A 19,442-nucleotide genomic window follows, 5' to 3' on the forward strand; every position below is an offset into this window, starting at 1 on the left:
CAGAAACCCCTTGATTTGTTCCAACTATCAGGTAAAGTTGGTATAGATGGAGTAATCCACTTAGTAGACCCCACATGCCATAATTAATTATTTTATATGCATAGAGATCTTAAACACACTTTTTAAAAAATCTCAAATTTCTGAGTATTGAATACTTTTCCTGCACTGACTTTATAGGAAAGAATACTAACATTTCTCCTTTTTCAAATTACATTTCTTACAAACGTGAATATTCATTCCTTCTTTTTTCTTTTCTTTTTATTAGTAGCAGTAGGTTAACAGAAAACTCATACAGAAAGTACAGAGTTCTCATATACCCCACCCATCCCTATACAGTTATTTCCCTTTGTGTTAGTGTGCTACCTTTGTTACAAGTGATGAAACAGTACTATTTTAATTATACTATTAATGTAATCCATAGTTTACATTAGGGTTTACTTGTGTTGTACAGTTCTGTGGGTTTTATATTTTTAATCTGTTTACATATATACAACCTATAAATTCCTACTTTAACCACTTCCAGACATACAACGTATTGGTGTTATTTTCATTCACGATGTGCTGCCTTTACCAACATCCATTACCAAAACTTTTCCATCACCCCAAACAGAAACTCTGTACCCATTAAGGTTTAACTTTCCATTCCCCAGCCCCACCACACTCCCTGGTACCTAGTTTCTGGTTCTGTGAATTTGCATGTTCTAATTATTTCATGTAAGTGAAATAATGTTTCTAAGTCCATAGACTATTAAGACACATGCTATGACCTAACTGAGTTTAACAGTTTTTAAAATTACAGTTGAGCAGCACCAAACTAAATCTACACATTGATTATAAGTTACTGAAATACAGGACAAAGGAAAAAAGATGTATTTAGAATATAGGAACTTCGGTAATTTCTAATTCCCGTTACCTTTTACCTAAAACAACCATGCCTTTTTGTTGACAGATATGTGAGTTCTCTGTATTTGTAACGCATACATTAAACCTCAAAAAATGGTCCTAATTTTGATTAAATCACTGTATGATGATGTTCTTAGCACTTGTTATTTTCATAAAACATTAGTGGATAAATGGCACTGGAAAATTTTGAATAAGGTTTATGTAGATTATAGCATTATCATCTAGTAGTATTAACTTTCTCTTTGATATCCTGATTTTGATTATAGTACTGTGCTTATATAAGACATTAACATAAAGCAATCTGGGTGATTGGTATATGGGAACTCTTTTTACTATATTTGAAACATTTTTATAAATCAGATTATTTTAAAATGAAAAGTAAAGCAAATTGCCTTGAATTCCGTCTGAACAATGAAATATAAAGTTCTAATTCATTAGCTACTTTCAGATCAAACCATCAACCTTGTCTGTCTTAAATACACGAGTCACCTTCCTATTGCTACCTATCAAAAGGATCACTTCTTTTTTGGGGATAGGACAGATCTAAAAGGGGCACATTAATTGCAAGCCAAAGTAATGCATATATTCAGCAAAACTTTTTTTGTGACTTGTTCTATTAAGCCATTATCTCTTTGCCTTGAAATGAGACTCATTTTTTTCTGTTGTGCCAGTAGTTAGCATTTATTGTTGTAAATAAGACTACCTTTTCTCATGTCTGCTGAAAACCTCACCTCCTTATATGTACACCCAGCTCTACCTTAGATGCTGGGTAAACTAGCCCACATCGTAGTGTGAACACCACTATATTAATTGAAGATATAAGACAGATCTTCCTAAAATAATTATTAACATTTTCCTACAGATTTCTTTTGAATTTCGCTCACTTCTACACTCTCAGCTTGCCACACTGTTTTTTGATGAAGTTGTAAAGCAGATGGTAGCTGCCTTTGAAAGAAGAGCGTCCAAGTTGTATGGTCCAGAAACACATATACCTCGGGAATTAATGCTACATGAAGTTCATCACACATAGAAGGGAAAGAAGAGCTGGTGTCACCTGCTTTAAGATTTTTCACATTTAGGAATTGCTTTCATCATTAACTGGTCAGGAAGTATTTGTTAAACTCGGATTTAATTATAAACCTGCACTATTTAAAATTTGCACAGAATATGGATGTACACATGTACATAAGTATTTTCTTCAGTCACGTATAATTCAAAGTAATATGTGCATCAGCATGTTCTGCATTTACAATAATGGGATGTCATCACTTCCTAGAATACTGACATCACTTTTCTGAGCAGAAATTGAAACTAAGTTTAAATTTTTTAATTATCACTTTACTTGAAAGTTTAGATATTAATGCAGTATGTATTATATTAACCATATCACATTTAAGTTATTATATTCACACTGTATAACTTATTGTTATAGGGCCTGCCTTGTGGCTTAGGTTGAGTAATTGTTAGGTATTCTAAAACTTTGACTTTAAAGTACTGTCAGTAAAAGTCCCTGGGCACTTTGAATATTTTTAAATTGTTCTTATGGGTGGTAGTATTCAGTGCTTTAATGAGGTTAGCTTCCAAATACACAGTGAATATTTTTGGTGAGTGGTCCAGAGCTTTAAGTTACCCTCTCCTGGGTAGTTTGGCTGCTCTTTCAACAATGCTAATTCTGCATCAAGTTTTGTCTTCAGCAGATGAAGATGGTTGATAACATCTCCAGTACTATGGATCCCTATTTTCTATTTATTATGTGTACTCACTTTGGCATTTGACTATTTTTTTAAAACAAATCAAAGTAAGGACTGGAGTGGTAACTTAATAAAGGTAGTTTGTTTATTTTTTGTAGTTATTTTGGTCATTGAAATCTTCCTGTATTATTTCAATATGTACTTAGACATCCAGTTTAATTATAGCATTTCATATCTTAATTTTCATAGAATCAGACTGACAAATATGTCTGGACAAAATTCATTTCTGTTTGCAGTATTACCAAAAGAATAAAATTCTTAGGAATAAATTTAAGGAGATACCGAAAACTACAAAACATTGCTGAATTAAAGATTTAAATCAATGGAAGGATACCCTATCTTCAATGGGCTGGAAGACTTAATAATGCTATGATGGCAGTGTGGCCTATAGATCCACTGCAATTCCTATCAAAATCCCAACAGCTTTTTTTCTTGAAATGGAAGAACATCCAAAGATTCATATGGAATTGCAAGAAAGTTAAAATAGCCCCAAAAAATTTTTGAAAAAGAAAATCAGAGTATTCATACTTTTTGAATTCAGAAGTTACTACAAAGTTAAGAGTAATCAAATTAGTGGTAGTGGCACATGGGCATGAAAATCCAGAAATAAATCCATGTCTGTGGTCAACTCATTTTTGGCAAGGGTGCCAAAACTATTCAGTGGGTAAAGAACAGCCTCTTCAACAAATGGTGCTGAGACAAATGGATAGCCACATACCAAAAAAATGAAGTTAAAATTTATACAAAATTTAACTCAAAATGGATCAGACTTTAAATAAAAGAGCTAAAACTATAAAAATTATAGAAATCATAGGGATATAATCTTCATGACTTCAGATTTGGTAATGATTTTTAGGTATGATGCCAACACCACAAGCAACAAGAGAAAAAAATTTTGACTTCATGAAAATTAAATTTGGTACTTCAAGATGTACTATCACAAGGTTATGAAGACAAACTACATACCTGATAAAGGTCTAGTATCCAGAATATTATTTTTTTAAGCTCAAAGACAACACAAATATGGGCAAGTTTCTCTTCCCAAACCCTAACCCCAGTACAGGTGTGTATTTAAATTCTTTCACATGCCACTCAGCTTACATTTCTCCCAAGAAGGTATCTTTATTGGCCAAATGGCCAGTCAACACATAAGATGCTCAACATCTTTAGCCATTGGGGAAGTACAAATTAAACCATAATGATACCACTTCACACCCACTAGGACTATTATCATAAAAAAGGAAGATGAATATTGGCAATGAGGTAGAAAATGTGAAAGGCTTCTGCACTGCTTGTGGGGAAAGCAAAACAATGCTCTGAAAGCCATGGGTTCAAGTTAAACACAATTACCATAGACCCAACAATTCCACACCTGGGCATATACCAAAAGAAATAAAAACATGTCCACACAAAAACACCTTCACCAAAAAACCCAAATGTCCACCAATTGATGGATAACAGAAGTGGTATATCTGAACAATGGACTTTTCAGCCAAAAGGAATGAGGTAATCATAAAAGTTCCACGGATGAATTTTCAAAACTTGGTAAGTGGAAGACGACGGAAGGCCACCTATCATATACCATTTACACTAAATATCCGCAATAGGCAAATTCAGAGAAAGCAGGTAGTAGTTGCCAGGAACTGGGGAAAGGAGAGAATTGTGATTGCTTAATAGGATTTCCTGAGTTCTGGAACCAGATTAACTAGATAATGGTGATGGCTGCTGGATACTGCAAATGTCCTTAATGCCACTGAATTGGAAACTTTAAAAATTATGTTTTTATTATGTACTTTAAAATAATTTAAAAAACAGTAAACCTCCATATTGTATTACCTAAAATAAAGAAACCCATTTCAGGTTCTTTTTAAAAAAAAAGTGAAGCCACGGACTGTCTCCTGCAAAACAGGAATGTCCTATTCGTTATCCTTCAATGACACACTCCTTCCACTAAAATACATTCAAACGGGGACTCTGCTTCCTCACTTAACATTACCCAGCAGGAACCTGTAGCTGATCTCAGGCCAAGGCTTTGGAGTAATAACTAGGCCCCACAAGAAAAGGACAAGTCTGTCCTTTTCTTTATAACCAGGACTTAACAAGCACAATATTATTCCACAGGACTCATTAGACTTGTTGCCTTATTTAAAAATTTCCTCCTTTAACTAATAAGGTGATTCAGTCTGCAGCAAAGAGCAACATGAAATACTATAGGTGGAACAATGTTTTACACATATGTACATATGTCCCAGTCCCCCCACTTCCAATTAGCTTTCATTTCTCATTTCTTTTTAGTCTTAGACCATGGAAAGGTTAACACAACTGTAACTTGAATCAAATTTTTTTATTACAGGAAGGTTTGTCACATAATTGGATATTTTTCCACTTTATACACGATTATTCTTACTCTCCTCAGAAAGGCTGCTGCTTAACTTCTCATCTAGTGATGGCAAGCACTAAAATCCTGATTTTAACACAATCAGTAAAAATGCCTCAGTGATTTAAGTTGAAAGCAGTACACAGGTACATGGCTCTTGTACCTGGTATCAGGAATGTACAAATGTCTTTTTATTCAAAAAATACAAAATAAATTATCTGTAGGCATGGACAATGACTGCAATAAACCATTATGTATTGTCAACTGAAACCAGTAACTGATGGTTATAGTGATTTTCTTACATCAGCCAGCCTGTTGTTCTGTCATTTTCTTCTTCTGTCATTTTCTTCAAATGACAGAAGTTATTGGTGAGAAACACTGCTTTGAGCTTCCCATCACAGTTCATTAATCATGGTAGAGCACTATTCTAGGAATTAGAACATGCCACCTCCCATGCCACCCATTCCGCCCATTCCACCCATTGCAGGGTCCTTCTCTTCTTTAGGAATTTCTGTGACTACAACTTCTGCTGTAGTCAACAGAGAGGCCACCCCAGCAGCATCCAATAAAGCAGTTCTTACAACCTAGGAAAAGAAGTTCAGCAAAATATTACTTTTCCTTAGTAAAATATGAAAAAGACAATGAAGATCTGATGCTATATTTGTTGAGAGGATTTTTAGAAAGTGTTCAACTATTTACCTTAGTTGGATCAATAATTCCTTTTTCTACCATATTCACAAAATCTCCAAGCATAGCATCATAGCCAACTTCTGAGGAACTTTGCATGATTTTCTCAACTATCAACGAACCTTCAACACCTGCATTCTTAGCAATGGTCATCGCAGGAATTTTGAGTGTTCTTTTAATAATTTCTATACCTATAAAGAAAACCAACTTTAGCAGATTTATTTTGTTTCTTTGTAAATATCTACACAATTCTACTTGTGAGGGTACTGATGTAGGCAAATCCCAATGAGGAAATAAGAGGTCAAATCACTCCCCCAAAACACTTGGACATAGTACTAACTCTGACACAAGCACTATTCTACTTTTATTCTGGCTATTGCTCTGTGATTTTTTTGTTCCATTTAGTGAATACCAACAATTTTATTCTAACAGAAAGATTAAAATCAGATACCACAAATGAACTTATTTGTAAGATAACTTTTTACCAATTTTCTGATCTTCATTATTTGGAGTTAGTGAGTCCAAGGCTGGAATGCACCGAAGCAGAGCACAACCACCTCCCAGAACAATGCCTTCTTCAACAGCAGCTCGGGTAGCATTGAGTGCATCTGTAACTCTGTCTTTCTTTTCATTCACTTCCACATCACTTGTTCCACCAACCTAAAGATAAAAAGAATTTCAGTTAGTATGGCCGCTCCCAATCATAATTTTGACTGACAAAAGTTGTTTAAGTTTACTTAAACTAGGTGCTTTTTAGCAGAATTGCCCTATTTGCTATTACTGTATGTACGATTAAGTACCTAAGAGGATATCCCATAAAGGCAAACTTAAGACTGACCTCTTGGTCCCATTAATAAAACATATCTTGTTCCATGACAATTCCCCTACTCCAAGGTCAACTTCAATTTAAGGAATGACTCAGTAAAGAAATAAATTTTATATAATTAATATCTCTATAATGACATTATTTCTTCAAACATTTATGTAGGTACACAGCGCTATTGAGAAATACTACAGAAAAATTCATTCTTGGTCTCAGAACCCAAGAAGCCTATTCACAACAATGCATCTTACCTTGAGCACAGCTACACCATCTGAAAGTTTTGCTAGACGTTCATTTAGTTTTTCCTTTTCATATTCGCTCGTTGTGACATCTAACTGCTCAATGATTTCTTGAATACGTTTTTCAATTTGAGTCTTGTCACCTTTTCCTTTCAAGAGCATGGCATCATCTTTGGTCACTATGACTTCCCCAACTTTTCCCAAATCATGAGGCTGAACATCTTCAAGGTTTAGGGTCAACCCCTCTTCTCCAAACACCTATGAAGATGTTTAAAAATGAATCAGTGACAGGGTGCAATTTTTTCCTTATACCAAGTTCATTCATGGTAGGTATTCATAATATCTTGAAATACGTTTCTTTGAAATGTGAGATTTTAAGACATTGCTAGTCCAGAACAAGATGTGAATATTAGTCTTTTTGCCTTTCCAACTTCTCAATCTTCCACAATCCTACCAGTTAGTTAATAGTCTTATCTGAAGAAATGAAAACTCAGAAAACTACCCAAGGTCACACTCTCTAGGCCTAAATTCTTAAGCCTTATGTCATTTCTATTACACTCTGCTGTCTTTCAAAACTGAAGAGATTAGCCAATAAGACTCCCTGTACTGGGTCAGATTCTTGGAAATGTTAGAGGTGAAAGGTACCTGAAAATCATCTAATCCAACCCACCCCCATCCCAAGAGAAACAAATTAACAGTTCAAATGATAGTACTTTAATTTGAAAAATATGAATTCTACCTATAAATTTTAGACCTGAAAATATAAATCAGTAAAGCCAACATCACAACATTTATTTTACTTACTGCACCACCAGTAGCAATAGCCATGTCTTTGAGCTGGTTCTTTCTATTATCACCAAAACCTGGAGCTTTGACTGCTACAACCTGAAGACCAACTTTCAGCCTGTTAAGAACAGGTGATTGTAAAGATTTAAATTTAATAAAAACGCCTGTCTCTTTTAATTCAGGGACAAGGATCACAGGAAAAGCAAGCAGTATTCTGAATTCAGTTCCTTTAAAAATGTACTACTGATACTAACATTTAACAGCTGCAATTTTATCAAATAATGGACATGGAACGCAGTCAAATAACCATTTGAGGTCGGATTGTAAAACAGAAGAAATATGCAAATATCAAGATACAGCTGGTCTATTTTCTTAAAGAGCCTAAAAAGATCACAGGGAGATAAGCTATTACGATATGCTCAGTAACTGAACATCCAACTTTATAGCTAACAGTTAAGTGGCTCAATGAAAACTCTATAGGTCTGTTGTTTTGTTTTTTATTTTGGCTTCAAATCTCACGCTCTCCAAGGCTCTATAAAAACGAAAAAAGCAAATCCATGCTGCCAAAAAATGTTCCATGATAAGCTCCTTTAGAACTTTTGGAAATGCAGAAATGCATTTCCAACAATAAAACTGCAAAGTCTTCGTTCTAATATACCTCAATTCTAAGATTAGGAAAAGCACATTTTTGTAATGCCCTAAGGTTTCATTTACGACATGAATATTACTGTCTTAAAGTTACAACTAATAAACTAAAGATTTAAAAATCCTCCAAAACCAGTTGAGATACATTCACTTAACTGCCAATTTTTCTATTTCAGATTTTTAAGTGTTTAAAGATTCTGATTATATAAAATAATTTATCACTAAATACACTTAAATCTGATGTTTTTAGAATGGCAGTTTACTTTTATTTCTTGCATGCAAAATTCCAATTCCAACATATTTTACCAGAAAAAGCAAATTAAAAAAAATAATAAATACCATCAGGTAACCTCAAAACCAGTGTAAACACTTTCTGTAAAAACAGAAAGGCACCATATACTACATTAGATTGACATATCAAAAAGTTGTACAAAATAGTAAAGACTCTGGCACCCCATTCAAAAAGATGGAACTACTGTAACTGGCCTGAGCTACAACTCTAGATACAAAACTAGATAGATCAACTGTGGTGGTACATGGTAGAGGTTTCAAACAGCAATATATTTTAGTTACAAATGTAAGCAATCAGATATCCTCTTACCTATTCAAAACAAGAGTACTTAGAGCTTCTCCATCAACATCTTCAGCAATTATGACCAAAGGCTTGCGGTGAGCATTGGCTATTTCAAGAGCAGGTACAATGGACTGGACACTAGAAATTTTCTTTTCACTCAACAGGACATAGGCATCCTGGAATTCACATTTCTGACCTACAAAAACAAACAATATTTCACACCAAACTTAACAAATGCCCCAAGTGAATGGTCATCAGTTTATGAAATACACTGACTTATTGTGCCTGGCATTAGATTTCTTGCTTCTCCATCAAGACTCTATACGTCTGAACTTCTAACAGTTGACCTTTTATTTACTCAAAAGTGACAGTGTGAGTTAATGTTTTTCTTCCTTCATTTATCATAGTATATATTTTGAAAATCTCAATAAATTTTTAATTACTACACTAATGCCTAGTTTGACACATAATAGCAAACTATACTTTCAAAAAATATTTCGGTTATTGATTTGCTCTTACCTTTTGATGTATTAATAAAGTATGGAGAAATATAACCCCGATCAAACTTCATGCCTTCAATAATTTCTAATTCATCATTCAATGTTTTTCCATCCTGTGTAGTCAAAAGTTTGAATTTCAAAAATTTTATATTTTTGAGTAAAAAAATATAAAACTTATAATTACAGATCAGATTAATTAAAAATAGACACCCACCCTCCCCAGGCGATTAGAAATCCAGGCAGGAGTATGCAAATGTCCCAGATCATTCAACTCTACTCTTGACAAAATTTCAAAAATGAAATCTGAATTTTTTTTTTCAAGTAGAAGACAATTATTTAAGTTAGGATTAATTTATATGGTTATGTGAGCAGAATTTCCATTCCTAACAGCAAAAGCTAATAATCTGCACAAAACACAATAAGCAGTGTATACAGCTGCTGTGATTACACATAAAGGACCGAAACTGAACTTTAAATCTGAAATATATTTAGATCGAATTTTCCTCTTTGGACAACTGTTTGGATCATCATCAGGCACCTCATTTCAAGCAATCAATAAAAACACACTTACCTTTACTGTGATGACACCCTTTCTTCCAACCTTTTTCATTGCATCAGAAATGATGTTACCAATTTCCTTGTCACCATTTGCAGAAATCGTGGCAACCTGAAACAATCAAGTTACTTTTCCAAATTAAAATGTAAAACTAGTATCCTCGATCAACTCCCTCCTTCTGCCATATAAAATTTTATGGTACTATTTTTATGAAATGGTGGTTCTGTTTTCAATTCTTTTAAAATTGATTACTTGGCTATATTATTATTTTGCATGCTGTATGCCGGGGTCACATTTCTTTATTTTTCCAAGTGAGTATCTGGTTATTGCAACATCATTTGTTGAATTTTTGTTTTCTTTTGTTTGTTTTCTGCTTTTTTTGGGGGGGTGGTGTGGTGTGGGGAGTCCATGGACCAGGAATCAAACCCAGGTCTCCCACATGGCAGACAAGAGCTCCACCACTGAACTACCCTTGTACCCCTTGCTATAGTATTTTCAAGGACACAAATTAAATATGAAATTATTCCTTTCCACAAAAGGGAAAAATCACCATGACTTTTTCCTGGGCAAAAGGACAACAGTATTACAAGATGACAAAAATTATGCACCTACGACAATAGCTAAAGAACTTTCTCCCATACATATAAATTATTTCTACTCAGAGCCATTTAATTAAAATGACAATCCTGTAACTCAAATTACAGTTGCTAGATTCAGTATTAAGAAAAAAATGCTTCCAATGTTGAAGACTGTGGTAATACAGTTATTATGAAACTGGTGTATAATTATGGAATCAAGTCACACACTTTATTAAAAAAAATTCTACTTCTAACTATCACAATAAAAAATGAGAAATCCTTACCTGAGCAATTATGGAATCAAGTCACACACTTTATTAAAAAAAATTCTACTTCTAACTATCACAATAAAAAATAACAAATCCTTACCTGAGCAATTTCTTCAGGGGTTGTCACAGGTTTTGACTGCTTTTTGAGTTCAGCAATTACAGCATCAACAGCTAACATCACACCTGGTTGAGAATAAAAATTACAATGTTTATTCTTTCATGGCTTCCATGTCAAGTAGATAATTCAAAAATCTTGAGATCTGTGCTGTCTTTTAATGCATTAATGCACTGTCTATGCTTAACTTCTGTGCCTGTACTGTTCCCCATCTCATGGAGTAGATGACATGCCCTGAAACGGGAACTTTATATTTATACAGTGAACAAACGAAGTCCCACAACACCAAAGTTATTTTGAAAATTGAACTTCCTTAGTTCAGTTTTAGGGTGATATGGATAGTTCCAAGAATCTCAACTTTTTTTTTTTTTAATTTTTTTTTATTTTACATGGGCAGGGACCAGGAATTGAACCTGGGTCCTCGGGCATGGCAGGCAAGCATTCTTGCCTGCTGAGCCACAGTGGCCCGCCCAGAATCTCAACTTTTAACCTCATTCTACATAATTATTCCCAATCCATTCATGTTGCCCTCTTTAAAATATTTTTATTCATAGAGCTTCACAAATACACATTCCATACATGGTATACAATCAATGGCTCACAATTATCATAGTTGTGTCTTCATCACCATGATCATTTCTTGGAAAATCTGCATCACTCCAGAAAAATAAAAAAAGAACTCATACATACCGTACCCCATACCCCTCCCTCTCATTGACCACTAGTATTTCCATCTACTCAAGTTATTTTACCCCTTATCCTCCCTTCCTGTTGCCCTTTTCTAATAGGGTCACCTATCAGGAAACACTCTTCAATTAAATACACAAAAGGACCAAAATGGATTAACAGTCTCTTATTTTCAACAAGAAACAAAGATCTTGGCCATAAAGAATTTCTGGGATAACATCACTGCAGGTTTTAAATGTGAGAAATATCCTCACTTTATAATAATGAACTGACAAAATGTTATCAGTCAACAGAACTACAACATGGATTTGTAAGAACCACAAGCCAACTATCATGTTTTGCTCAACTAGGACTAGTACTAACTCTTTCTTTCTCTCATCCTTCCCTTATTTTGAGAAATGTTACTTCAAGAAAAAATATCCAACGTGTAGTAACAATGACTCTAATTGACAAGTACTCTTAATAGCATCAATTAATGTTTGCGAGTGATTTACAGTCCCAAACTTTTAATGCAGAGCATTCACCTAGGCCTACACCACTGAGATAGAGAAACCAATATTAACATGGTATGTGCTGTTAAGAGGTAAGGAAAAACTGCCACAAAATTTGAGGAAGACACTGCTTTCTGATCTCCTGAATGGAGCTTCTGGTTTAGCCCGACCTTCAATACAACTAAAATGGAATTACATCAAAACTGTATCATCTGTCTCTCTGAACCCCACAAGTTTACTACTATTTTCAAGGTACAGGGTAGGTACTGTATCTCCCAATAAATGCTTGCTCTATGGCAGGAGTCAGGGGGCAGGACAGGAAAGAACTTCTTATTTACATTTTCCTCCTTAAAACCTAGCAGTATTCACTACACAGCCAAGCATTCAATCACTATTTGCTGAAAGTAAGCTCAGTTTAAGGTTTTAATGAATCAACTTCATTAAACAATTTAAAAAACATTTTATGTGCAGGGACAGGGAATCAATGTTTTCTTATGAAAACTAAGTTCAAAACACTGTAATTTTCTTACCTCTCCTGATTTCCACTGGATTAGCACCTTTACTAATCTTCTCAAAGCCCTCCTTGGCAATAGAGCGTGCCAGGACAGTAGCAGTGGTGGTACCATCCCCAGCCTCTTCGTTTGTGTTATTTGCAACATCTTGAACAAGTTTAGCACCAATATTTTTATATTTATCCTTCAAGTCAATTGACTTTGCAACGGTCACACCATCTTTTGTTACTTTGGGACTTCCCCAACTCTGTTCAATAATCACTGTTCTTCCCTAAAATCGCAAAGAATAAAAGGTGAGAGGATCACAAACTGCAGAGGCTTAGACAATGAACAGTTTCATAATACAGGAACTACTTGAAAGCCTCAACATAAGTTGTATCATTTTTAACAGGGCTATAGCAAGAAACTCAAGGGCAAATTCCTCCATGTTCTTAGTTTACAGACAAAATGACCTCTCTGTTGCTCAGTCAAGTGCATAACTTTGGATGAGGTACTATGGGAGATAATTCTAGGGACCAGATGTCATCTTTCAAAACAAATAAGTACAGGATAACCAACACCAAGTTAGTAGATAACAATGATAGTATTCTTCAAAACATTTATACCTTAGTTTTAGTTAGTGACTGCTATCTTTTAAAATGATGACATTTCAAAATCTAATTACTAACATACCGAGTCAGCCAGGAGCAATGTGTTCTTCCAAGTTTCTTCAATATTAAACCTCAAGCATGATGCAACAAGATTGGCAGCTTTTGGATTTAAGCCAGTAAAAACTGCTCCTTTTACATGGGGAATGCAAGTGTCGTATTTTATGCAGTTGTTTGGATCACTTTAATATTTGAATTATCTTCAATATGAAATGAAGGCTACCTGCAATCACTTATTATCTGCACTCACCAATAACTTCAGCGTGAACAAGATTTAGAATTTTAAATGCCCTTTGGAACAGCAGGAAAAAACTGGGTACAACTAGTCCCTGTAAGTGTATACTTGAGGTATTATGGTAGAAAAGTTACACTCTTCTTTCTATAATTAGCATTCTTCCTGGGAAAATCCAAAATTTAACTCAAGCTAGCAAGCAAGATTAGTTCTCTGGGGCGGTGCAACGATGGCTCAGCGGGAATTCTCGCCTGCCAAGCGGGAGAACGGAGACCCAAGTTCGATTCGCGGTGCCTGCCCAAGCACAAAAAAAAAAAAACGAACGAAAAGAAAAATACTGAGCTGAGCTAACACTTCATTACATTGTACATTTGCACAAAATATAGTTTTGAAAATTGGGTTGAAGAGCTTAAGACATTTTAGCTAAGAAAAAAAGTCATCAAAAAACTGGAACTTTTATATGTGAGATTTTTTTCAACGAATACCAAAGTATTCAGTACTTCATGACTTCCCATCAGTAGAACATTATTCCTTAATTAATGTTATAACTATAATAAAACACTGGTACCTTTGGCCCCATAGTAACGGCTACAGCATCGGCTAAAAGGTCTACACCTTGAAGCATTAAGGCTCGGGCATCTGCACCAAATTTTACATCTTTGGCATAAGCCCGAGTGAGATGAGGAGCCAATGCCCTGGACACTGGCCTTATCTGGCGAAGGACTGCGGGTAATCGAAGCATTTCTAGGAGAGAAAACAAGCAGATGATCAGTACTAACACTACATCACTACATGAGTGTGTTGCAGCAAACAACACGCTACCTGTGCAATAAAACATGAAACATTAAGTGTGAGCTGGGAAGACACCCGCCAGCCATGCTGCCTGAGCCACGGTTAGAGCACACTACCTACTAGCTTAAAGGGTGAAGCCGCCCCAACGTCCGACCGATACCACCAGCGCACAACACATTCATCTCATTCCGAACAGCTACCCACACATGCCTAAAAACTAACTCGCTTTTCACCGTTAAAACTGCCCCGAAGGCAAATGCACCCCAAATAAGCCCCTGGAAAACAAAGTCTGCAGGAGAAGGGCAGGTTACAAATCCAAGTGACCATGGAAGCGAAAAATATTCCTGGCAGGGCAAAGGACCTCTCAAGCGTAAGTATCTCCATGTATCCACCCGAGGCTACAGTATCTGAGAACCAAAAAGGCCGCGATGCTGGGGGCAGACAGTCCATCCCACCCCGCGCGGCCCCACGTCTCTCATCAGGACGCCCCCAGCAAGGTCAAGGGTGTAGACGCTGTACCCATGCTGACCGCGAGGCAAAAAGCGATTTCCACGCGGCTACGACCACCCTCTCCCGCGCGTTGCAGTTAACCCAAAGCGAGTTGCACCGAGGGCCCACGAAACTAAAACTCCCTAAATTCCACCCGCCAACTAGGCCCTCCCTGGAGTCCCGCACTCCATGCCCCACGTGATGGGATCCCGCATGGGCCCTCGTGGCCTGGCCTAGCAGGCCTGGGCCTGCAGCGCCATCGGGAAGCCCTTGCTCTTTCCCAACACCTGACTCAGGCCGGGCCGCAGCCGTAAAAGCCTGGCTAAGAAACCAGAGTCGGCAAGATGAGGCGGCACGGGCCGGCAGGATACCTGCGGGGCAAAGGCCGGGCGGGCAGACGGAGAGGCAGGCCGTCAGCGGCGAGTGAGGGACAGAACGCAGAACGCACACGGCAATGAGCCCGTGTCCCCTCCCTCCGCGCCCCTCCCGCTCCGCAGCACCGCATGTGCAGCCGGCTCCCGCCCCCTAGCCCGGCGGAGGCCCTGCAATCAGCACGCGCTATACGTGGGCCCCGCCCATCCCTACCCGCTAAAGCCAGATCAGGGGGCTCAGCCCTCTCGAGCCGGCTTAGGCTTGTTCCCAGGCCAAACAGCGTTCCAGAACTTTCCGGAAAGCGCCGCGCTCTCCGCGCGGGTCAAGGGTTAAATTGCGTCATTTCCGGGAGGGGCGAAGGGATAATTCTTTTACCTCGGCAGGCAGCCTAGAAAAGCCTAGAAATAGCTCCTCTTTTCTTCTGCCCTCCTGTCCGCGCGTCAGCGACCTGCGCAGCATTCTCGGACGAATCACGGCCCGCGTTGTGCGCCCGCCCTCTCTCGCAGGACGGGGCGTCGGAGGCCGAGCGCGCTTGCGCGTTGGACATCTTTTCTCCACGTTCTCGTATTCCTAGGGTCGGGCCGTGGTTCCTCTCCTTGCGGCGGTGGTGGCGCGGGAGCAGAGTACGAGTTAAGGCAACCGGAGCCATGGTGGGTCCCGCGTAGGCTGGAGTTCTGTGGTCCCGGTCGGTTCGAAGAGCTCGGTAGCCAGTACCGTGGCTTGGGCTCTGGCCAGAGGGGTAGGGGTCATTCGGTGTCCTTCCCTCGCTTGCACCCTGGACTGTCACGGTGCCCAAGACTAGGGTCGAGAGCGAAGGATCCGCCGACCTTTTCTTCCTCCGTGGGCTCTTCGCATGAGTGTCCTGGTGCGACACGCGTGCGGTACAGGGGGCGGGAACGGGGACGCACGTGCGGCGGCTGACTTTTCCTGCGGGGCCTTTGCGGGTGTGTAAACCCTTGGAAAAAGAGCGTGGTCTTAGAAGGAGGGTTTACTCCATGGCCTGAGCATTTCTAGAAAAATATAAATAAGGAAAATATCTGACCTTGGAGTAACAAGGTTGCTTTTTAATGCCAATCTGGCCAAAGGAGCAACAGCGACCTTTAATTATATAGAGAATGGGGAATTAACGTAGAATGTAGGCCCGAACACTCAAATGTGTTCTCGAATTAAGAATGTGAATTATGGTGTTAATCTTTTAAAACTGTGGTTCCTGTTTGAGATGCAATGGTTACTGTGGTTTTGTTTGTTCAGAATATAATTACGTATAGTTTCTGCCGCAAGTTTAAATTTTTTTTCCCTGCAGGCGGGACAGGCATTTAGAAAGTTTCTTCCCCTCTTGGACCGAGTATTGGTTGAAAGGTGTGCGGCCGAAACTGTAAGCAAAGGAGGCATTATGCTTCCAGAAAAATCTCAAGGAAAAGTATTGCAAGGAACAGTAGTAGCTGTTGGATCGGGATCTAAAGGAAAGGTAAATGAGGGTTGAAAGTGCATTAATTTTTGCTGACTAACATTGGAATTGCCGTACTATTTTAACGCCTTGGGGCCACAGTTGGCTTACCTTATGAAAGGAACGGGTTGGATTATCCTTTCAGATATTTTTCAGTTTTCTGGCTCAACTTCAGACCTGTCAGCCACAATACACACAGTAAATGTCTTTTGGGTCAAATAAGTTAAATGCGATGTTCTGGTTAACTCTTAGAAGTTACTTGCAAAGAACTGTCTGGAGTTAGGAGTAGGGAGGTTCTGGGTACTCTCTGCTTTAGTCCCTTTTACTGAATATATAATATTCGAAGAGAGGAAGTAGAATAACAAAAAAGGATTGTATATTCTAAATATAGAAAAGTTCTTTTAAACTTTTGTATGTTGTAATTGATCGTTTTGCTGCATATGGTTATAAAAACTGTTTCATTTGGCAGCCCATAGGCTACTAACATAGTACAGTATTTGGCAATTATAAAGTTATCTTTAATTGCTAAAGCTAGCTCTCCCAATTTAATTTAGTTTAAGCTACTGTAAGGTTTATTTCAAATTATAACTCTACACTTAATATTTATGACTTAAGCCACTTCATTATATCACTTGGCCATTAAATGCATTTTTAGCATTTGATTTGAGTGAACATGTGATTAATTTAAAGCGTAAATGTTTGCTGAACTCCATGTCTTTGCTCATAAATGTCCTTCTGTTTAGGGTGGAGAGATTCAACCAGTTAGTGTGAAGGTTGGAGATAAAGTTCTTCTCCCAGAATATGGAGGCACCAAAGTAGTTCTAGGTGACAAGGTGTGTAACATAAAGTAACTTTTAAAAGAGGTTAAATATTTGCTGTTAACTGTCTTAACTTAATGATTTTTCTGTTTGCAGGATTATTTCTTATTTAGAGATGCTGATATTCTTGGGAAGTATGTAGAGTGAAATAGCTCAGTATTGAAATGGCATCATGTGACGCTCCCCATTCCACCGAAGTTCTGAAATCTTCCATCATGTAAATAATTTTCATCTCTCTCTTTTATAATAAACTAATGGTAATCCAATGTCTCTTAAATTTAATTTCACTGTACTGATAGAAACATTTCCAAATAAAAATATATAAATGAATGCCTAGTGTGTATTTATTTATTTAGTGAGTTCTCTAAAGTAACCCACAGATAATTTTGGGAAATGAGGTTTGTATGTTGATGTATATTCACATTGATTTTAGCTTTATTACATAAATGATCTATGCTGGTACAAAGTCAAGGGTTTACACTTACCTGCAGTTTAAGAATTGAAAAATCAAGTAGCCATATTTTGCCTTTCAAACAATCAGTTTATAGTGGTCAAGTAGAGTTCTTCATTCATGGTAGAAAAATGTAGTTCCTGACATAAGCATTTCCGGTTTTCAAGACTATTTCATAATGAGGGGAAAATCCAAGGCAAAATATTGCTAATCTTTCAACCGACCTGTTTTAGTCTCCTAGCTGCTGAAACAATTACCATACAATGTGCTGTCTACATGTCTAGATGGTTTGCTTCCTCCCTGGGTGGGTATCTTCTAGCAGGCTGGCAACCTTGGGGTTCCTTTTCTGTCATGTGGTAATGCATACAGTGGCACCTTTCTCCTCTGGGTTCCCTTGACTTAAGTTTCTGGCTGTATCCTGGGTTTCTTTCTTTGTCATTTCCTTTGCTTATGAGGATTTCAGATGTACTGGATAAAGATTCATGCTGATTCAAAGTTCCTACTTATAAAAAAAAGTGGGTTCACACCCATAAGACTAGGGATTAGGACCTGATCATGCCTTTGGGGGTAGGGTGTGTGTGTCACAATTTAGTCATCCTCAGAGCTAGGTATTATTTACTTTTTGCAGTTGAAGAAGAGTGGTGTTGAGTAATATGGGAAGTGACAGGATTTGAAGATAGGTTGCCCACCTCCAGATGCTGCTGTATAAAAATCAATACTTCAGAATGTCTGCCATATTGTCAGACTGTCCTTTGCACTTGATGCACTTTAGTTGATTCAGGTGATCACTAGTGGTGTGGGTGATGGGTGGTACCTAATAGTGCCTGGCAATTAGTAGATATTTAGTATCAGATTTAATATGGAAACCCTGACATGGTTGAAGTTTGGTCTAGGTGTAGCAGCTATGGGAAAGAGAATTTGAACCCAGATAATTTTCCACCAGAGTGGATTTCCAGCCCCTCAACTTGACCACATCAGCAGCTATTTCTGTCTTAATCAAACCTGTTTTCTTGTTTTAGTTCTTTATGAACTATTTTGTCATAACACATTTTGAACGTTCTTTCCTATCTATGTTGAGAAGAATTGAAGGTGTGGATGAAGTTAACATTAACTAGTGGTCTCAACTTTTGACCAGGTATCCTATCACTAAAAAAATATGTAACTTAATGTGTGTACATTATATATTATGTGCCTATGTGCCGTCCAGTGTATTAAGGCTTAGTTTTTTTTGCATTTAGAAACAAGTATGACAAAGCTCTTTTTTCTTACAGCAGCAATTTCCTGCTGTACTCCAGGCACAGCCAAATAATGTTTTGTACATAATCTTGGGAGCACAGATTGTTGACTAGTGAGAAAACTTGAGAATGAAGAAATTTGTTCAAGGCCATGTGGCTCCTAAATTGCAATGGGAATCTAGTCTAAAGGCCGTGATTTTTCTTTGCGCACCTCAATGCTGCAGATTACAAATGAGATTTGTGATCTAAGATAATAGTTCCCAAACTTTGATTCATCATTGAAATTAGGTGGTGTACTGAGAAGAAAAAAAAAAAAAAGACTTTAGGGCCCCATCAGATCCAAGACATACTAAAGCAAAACAAAAATGAAAGAATTTTTGAATTTTTGTAGGACACAAATAGTTCTACTTCTGTGATACCTGTCTAGCAGAGTTGCTGAAGAAGTAATTTTAAATTGTAAGATTAT

General features: G+C 37.5%; 3 protein-coding genes across 5 annotated transcripts in view; 2 read left to right on the top strand and 1 right to left on the bottom strand.

The window, feature by feature from the left end:
- Positions 1 to 2,755, top strand: part of COQ10B (coenzyme Q10B) — a 37,901-nt gene extending 35,146 nt beyond the window's left edge. The window contains exon 5 of the mRNA XM_077154573.1: positions 1,766 to 2,755. Coding sequence (XP_077010688.1) covers positions 1,766 to 1,933 — 168 coding nt within the window. The 3' untranslated portion in view covers positions 1,934 to 2,755. The remainder of the gene's footprint in view (positions 1 to 1,765) is intronic.
- A 2,228-nt stretch (positions 2,756 to 4,983) lies between these two features.
- HSPD1 (heat shock protein family D (Hsp60) member 1) lies at positions 4,984 to 15,516 on the bottom strand. Of its 3 annotated transcripts, none has more exons than XM_077154564.1 (12): positions 15,401 to 15,516; positions 13,941 to 14,116; positions 12,512 to 12,764; positions 10,789 to 10,871; positions 9,857 to 9,952; positions 9,305 to 9,398; positions 8,813 to 8,981; positions 7,585 to 7,684; positions 6,793 to 7,038; positions 6,204 to 6,378; positions 5,731 to 5,909; positions 4,984 to 5,615 (listed from the first exon to the last, which is right to left on the bottom strand). In XM_077154564.1, exons 2-12 carry the CDS (start codon positions 14,112 to 14,114, stop codon positions 5,466 to 5,468), a joined length of 1,719 nt encoding a protein of 572 aa, XP_077010679.1. In that variant the 5' UTR covers positions 14,115 to 14,116; positions 15,401 to 15,516; the 3' UTR covers positions 4,984 to 5,465. The 3 variants fall into 3 exon arrangements, with proteins under 3 accessions (XP_077010679.1, XP_077010678.1, XP_077010677.1); XM_077154563.1 differs by lacking the exon at positions 15,401 to 15,516 and adding an exon at positions 15,239 to 15,371; XM_077154562.1 differs by lacking the exon at positions 15,401 to 15,516 and adding an exon at positions 15,025 to 15,156.
- Positions 15,380 to 17,620, top strand: HSPE1 (heat shock protein family E (Hsp10) member 1). Its single transcript, XM_077154579.1, has 4 exons — positions 15,380 to 15,675; positions 16,329 to 16,493; positions 17,216 to 17,305; positions 17,387 to 17,620. Exons 1-4 carry the CDS (start codon positions 15,673 to 15,675, stop codon positions 17,435 to 17,437), a joined length of 309 nt encoding a protein of 102 aa, XP_077010694.1. The 5' UTR covers positions 15,380 to 15,672; the 3' UTR covers positions 17,438 to 17,620.
- Positions 17,621 to 19,442: the final 1,822 nt, after the last annotated feature.

The sequence above is a fragment of the Tamandua tetradactyla genome, chromosome 3, assembly GCF_023851605.1.
Source record: "Tamandua tetradactyla isolate mTamTet1 chromosome 3, mTamTet1.pri, whole genome shotgun sequence".
Classification (NCBI taxonomy): domain Eukaryota; kingdom Metazoa; phylum Chordata; class Mammalia; order Pilosa; family Myrmecophagidae; genus Tamandua; species Tamandua tetradactyla.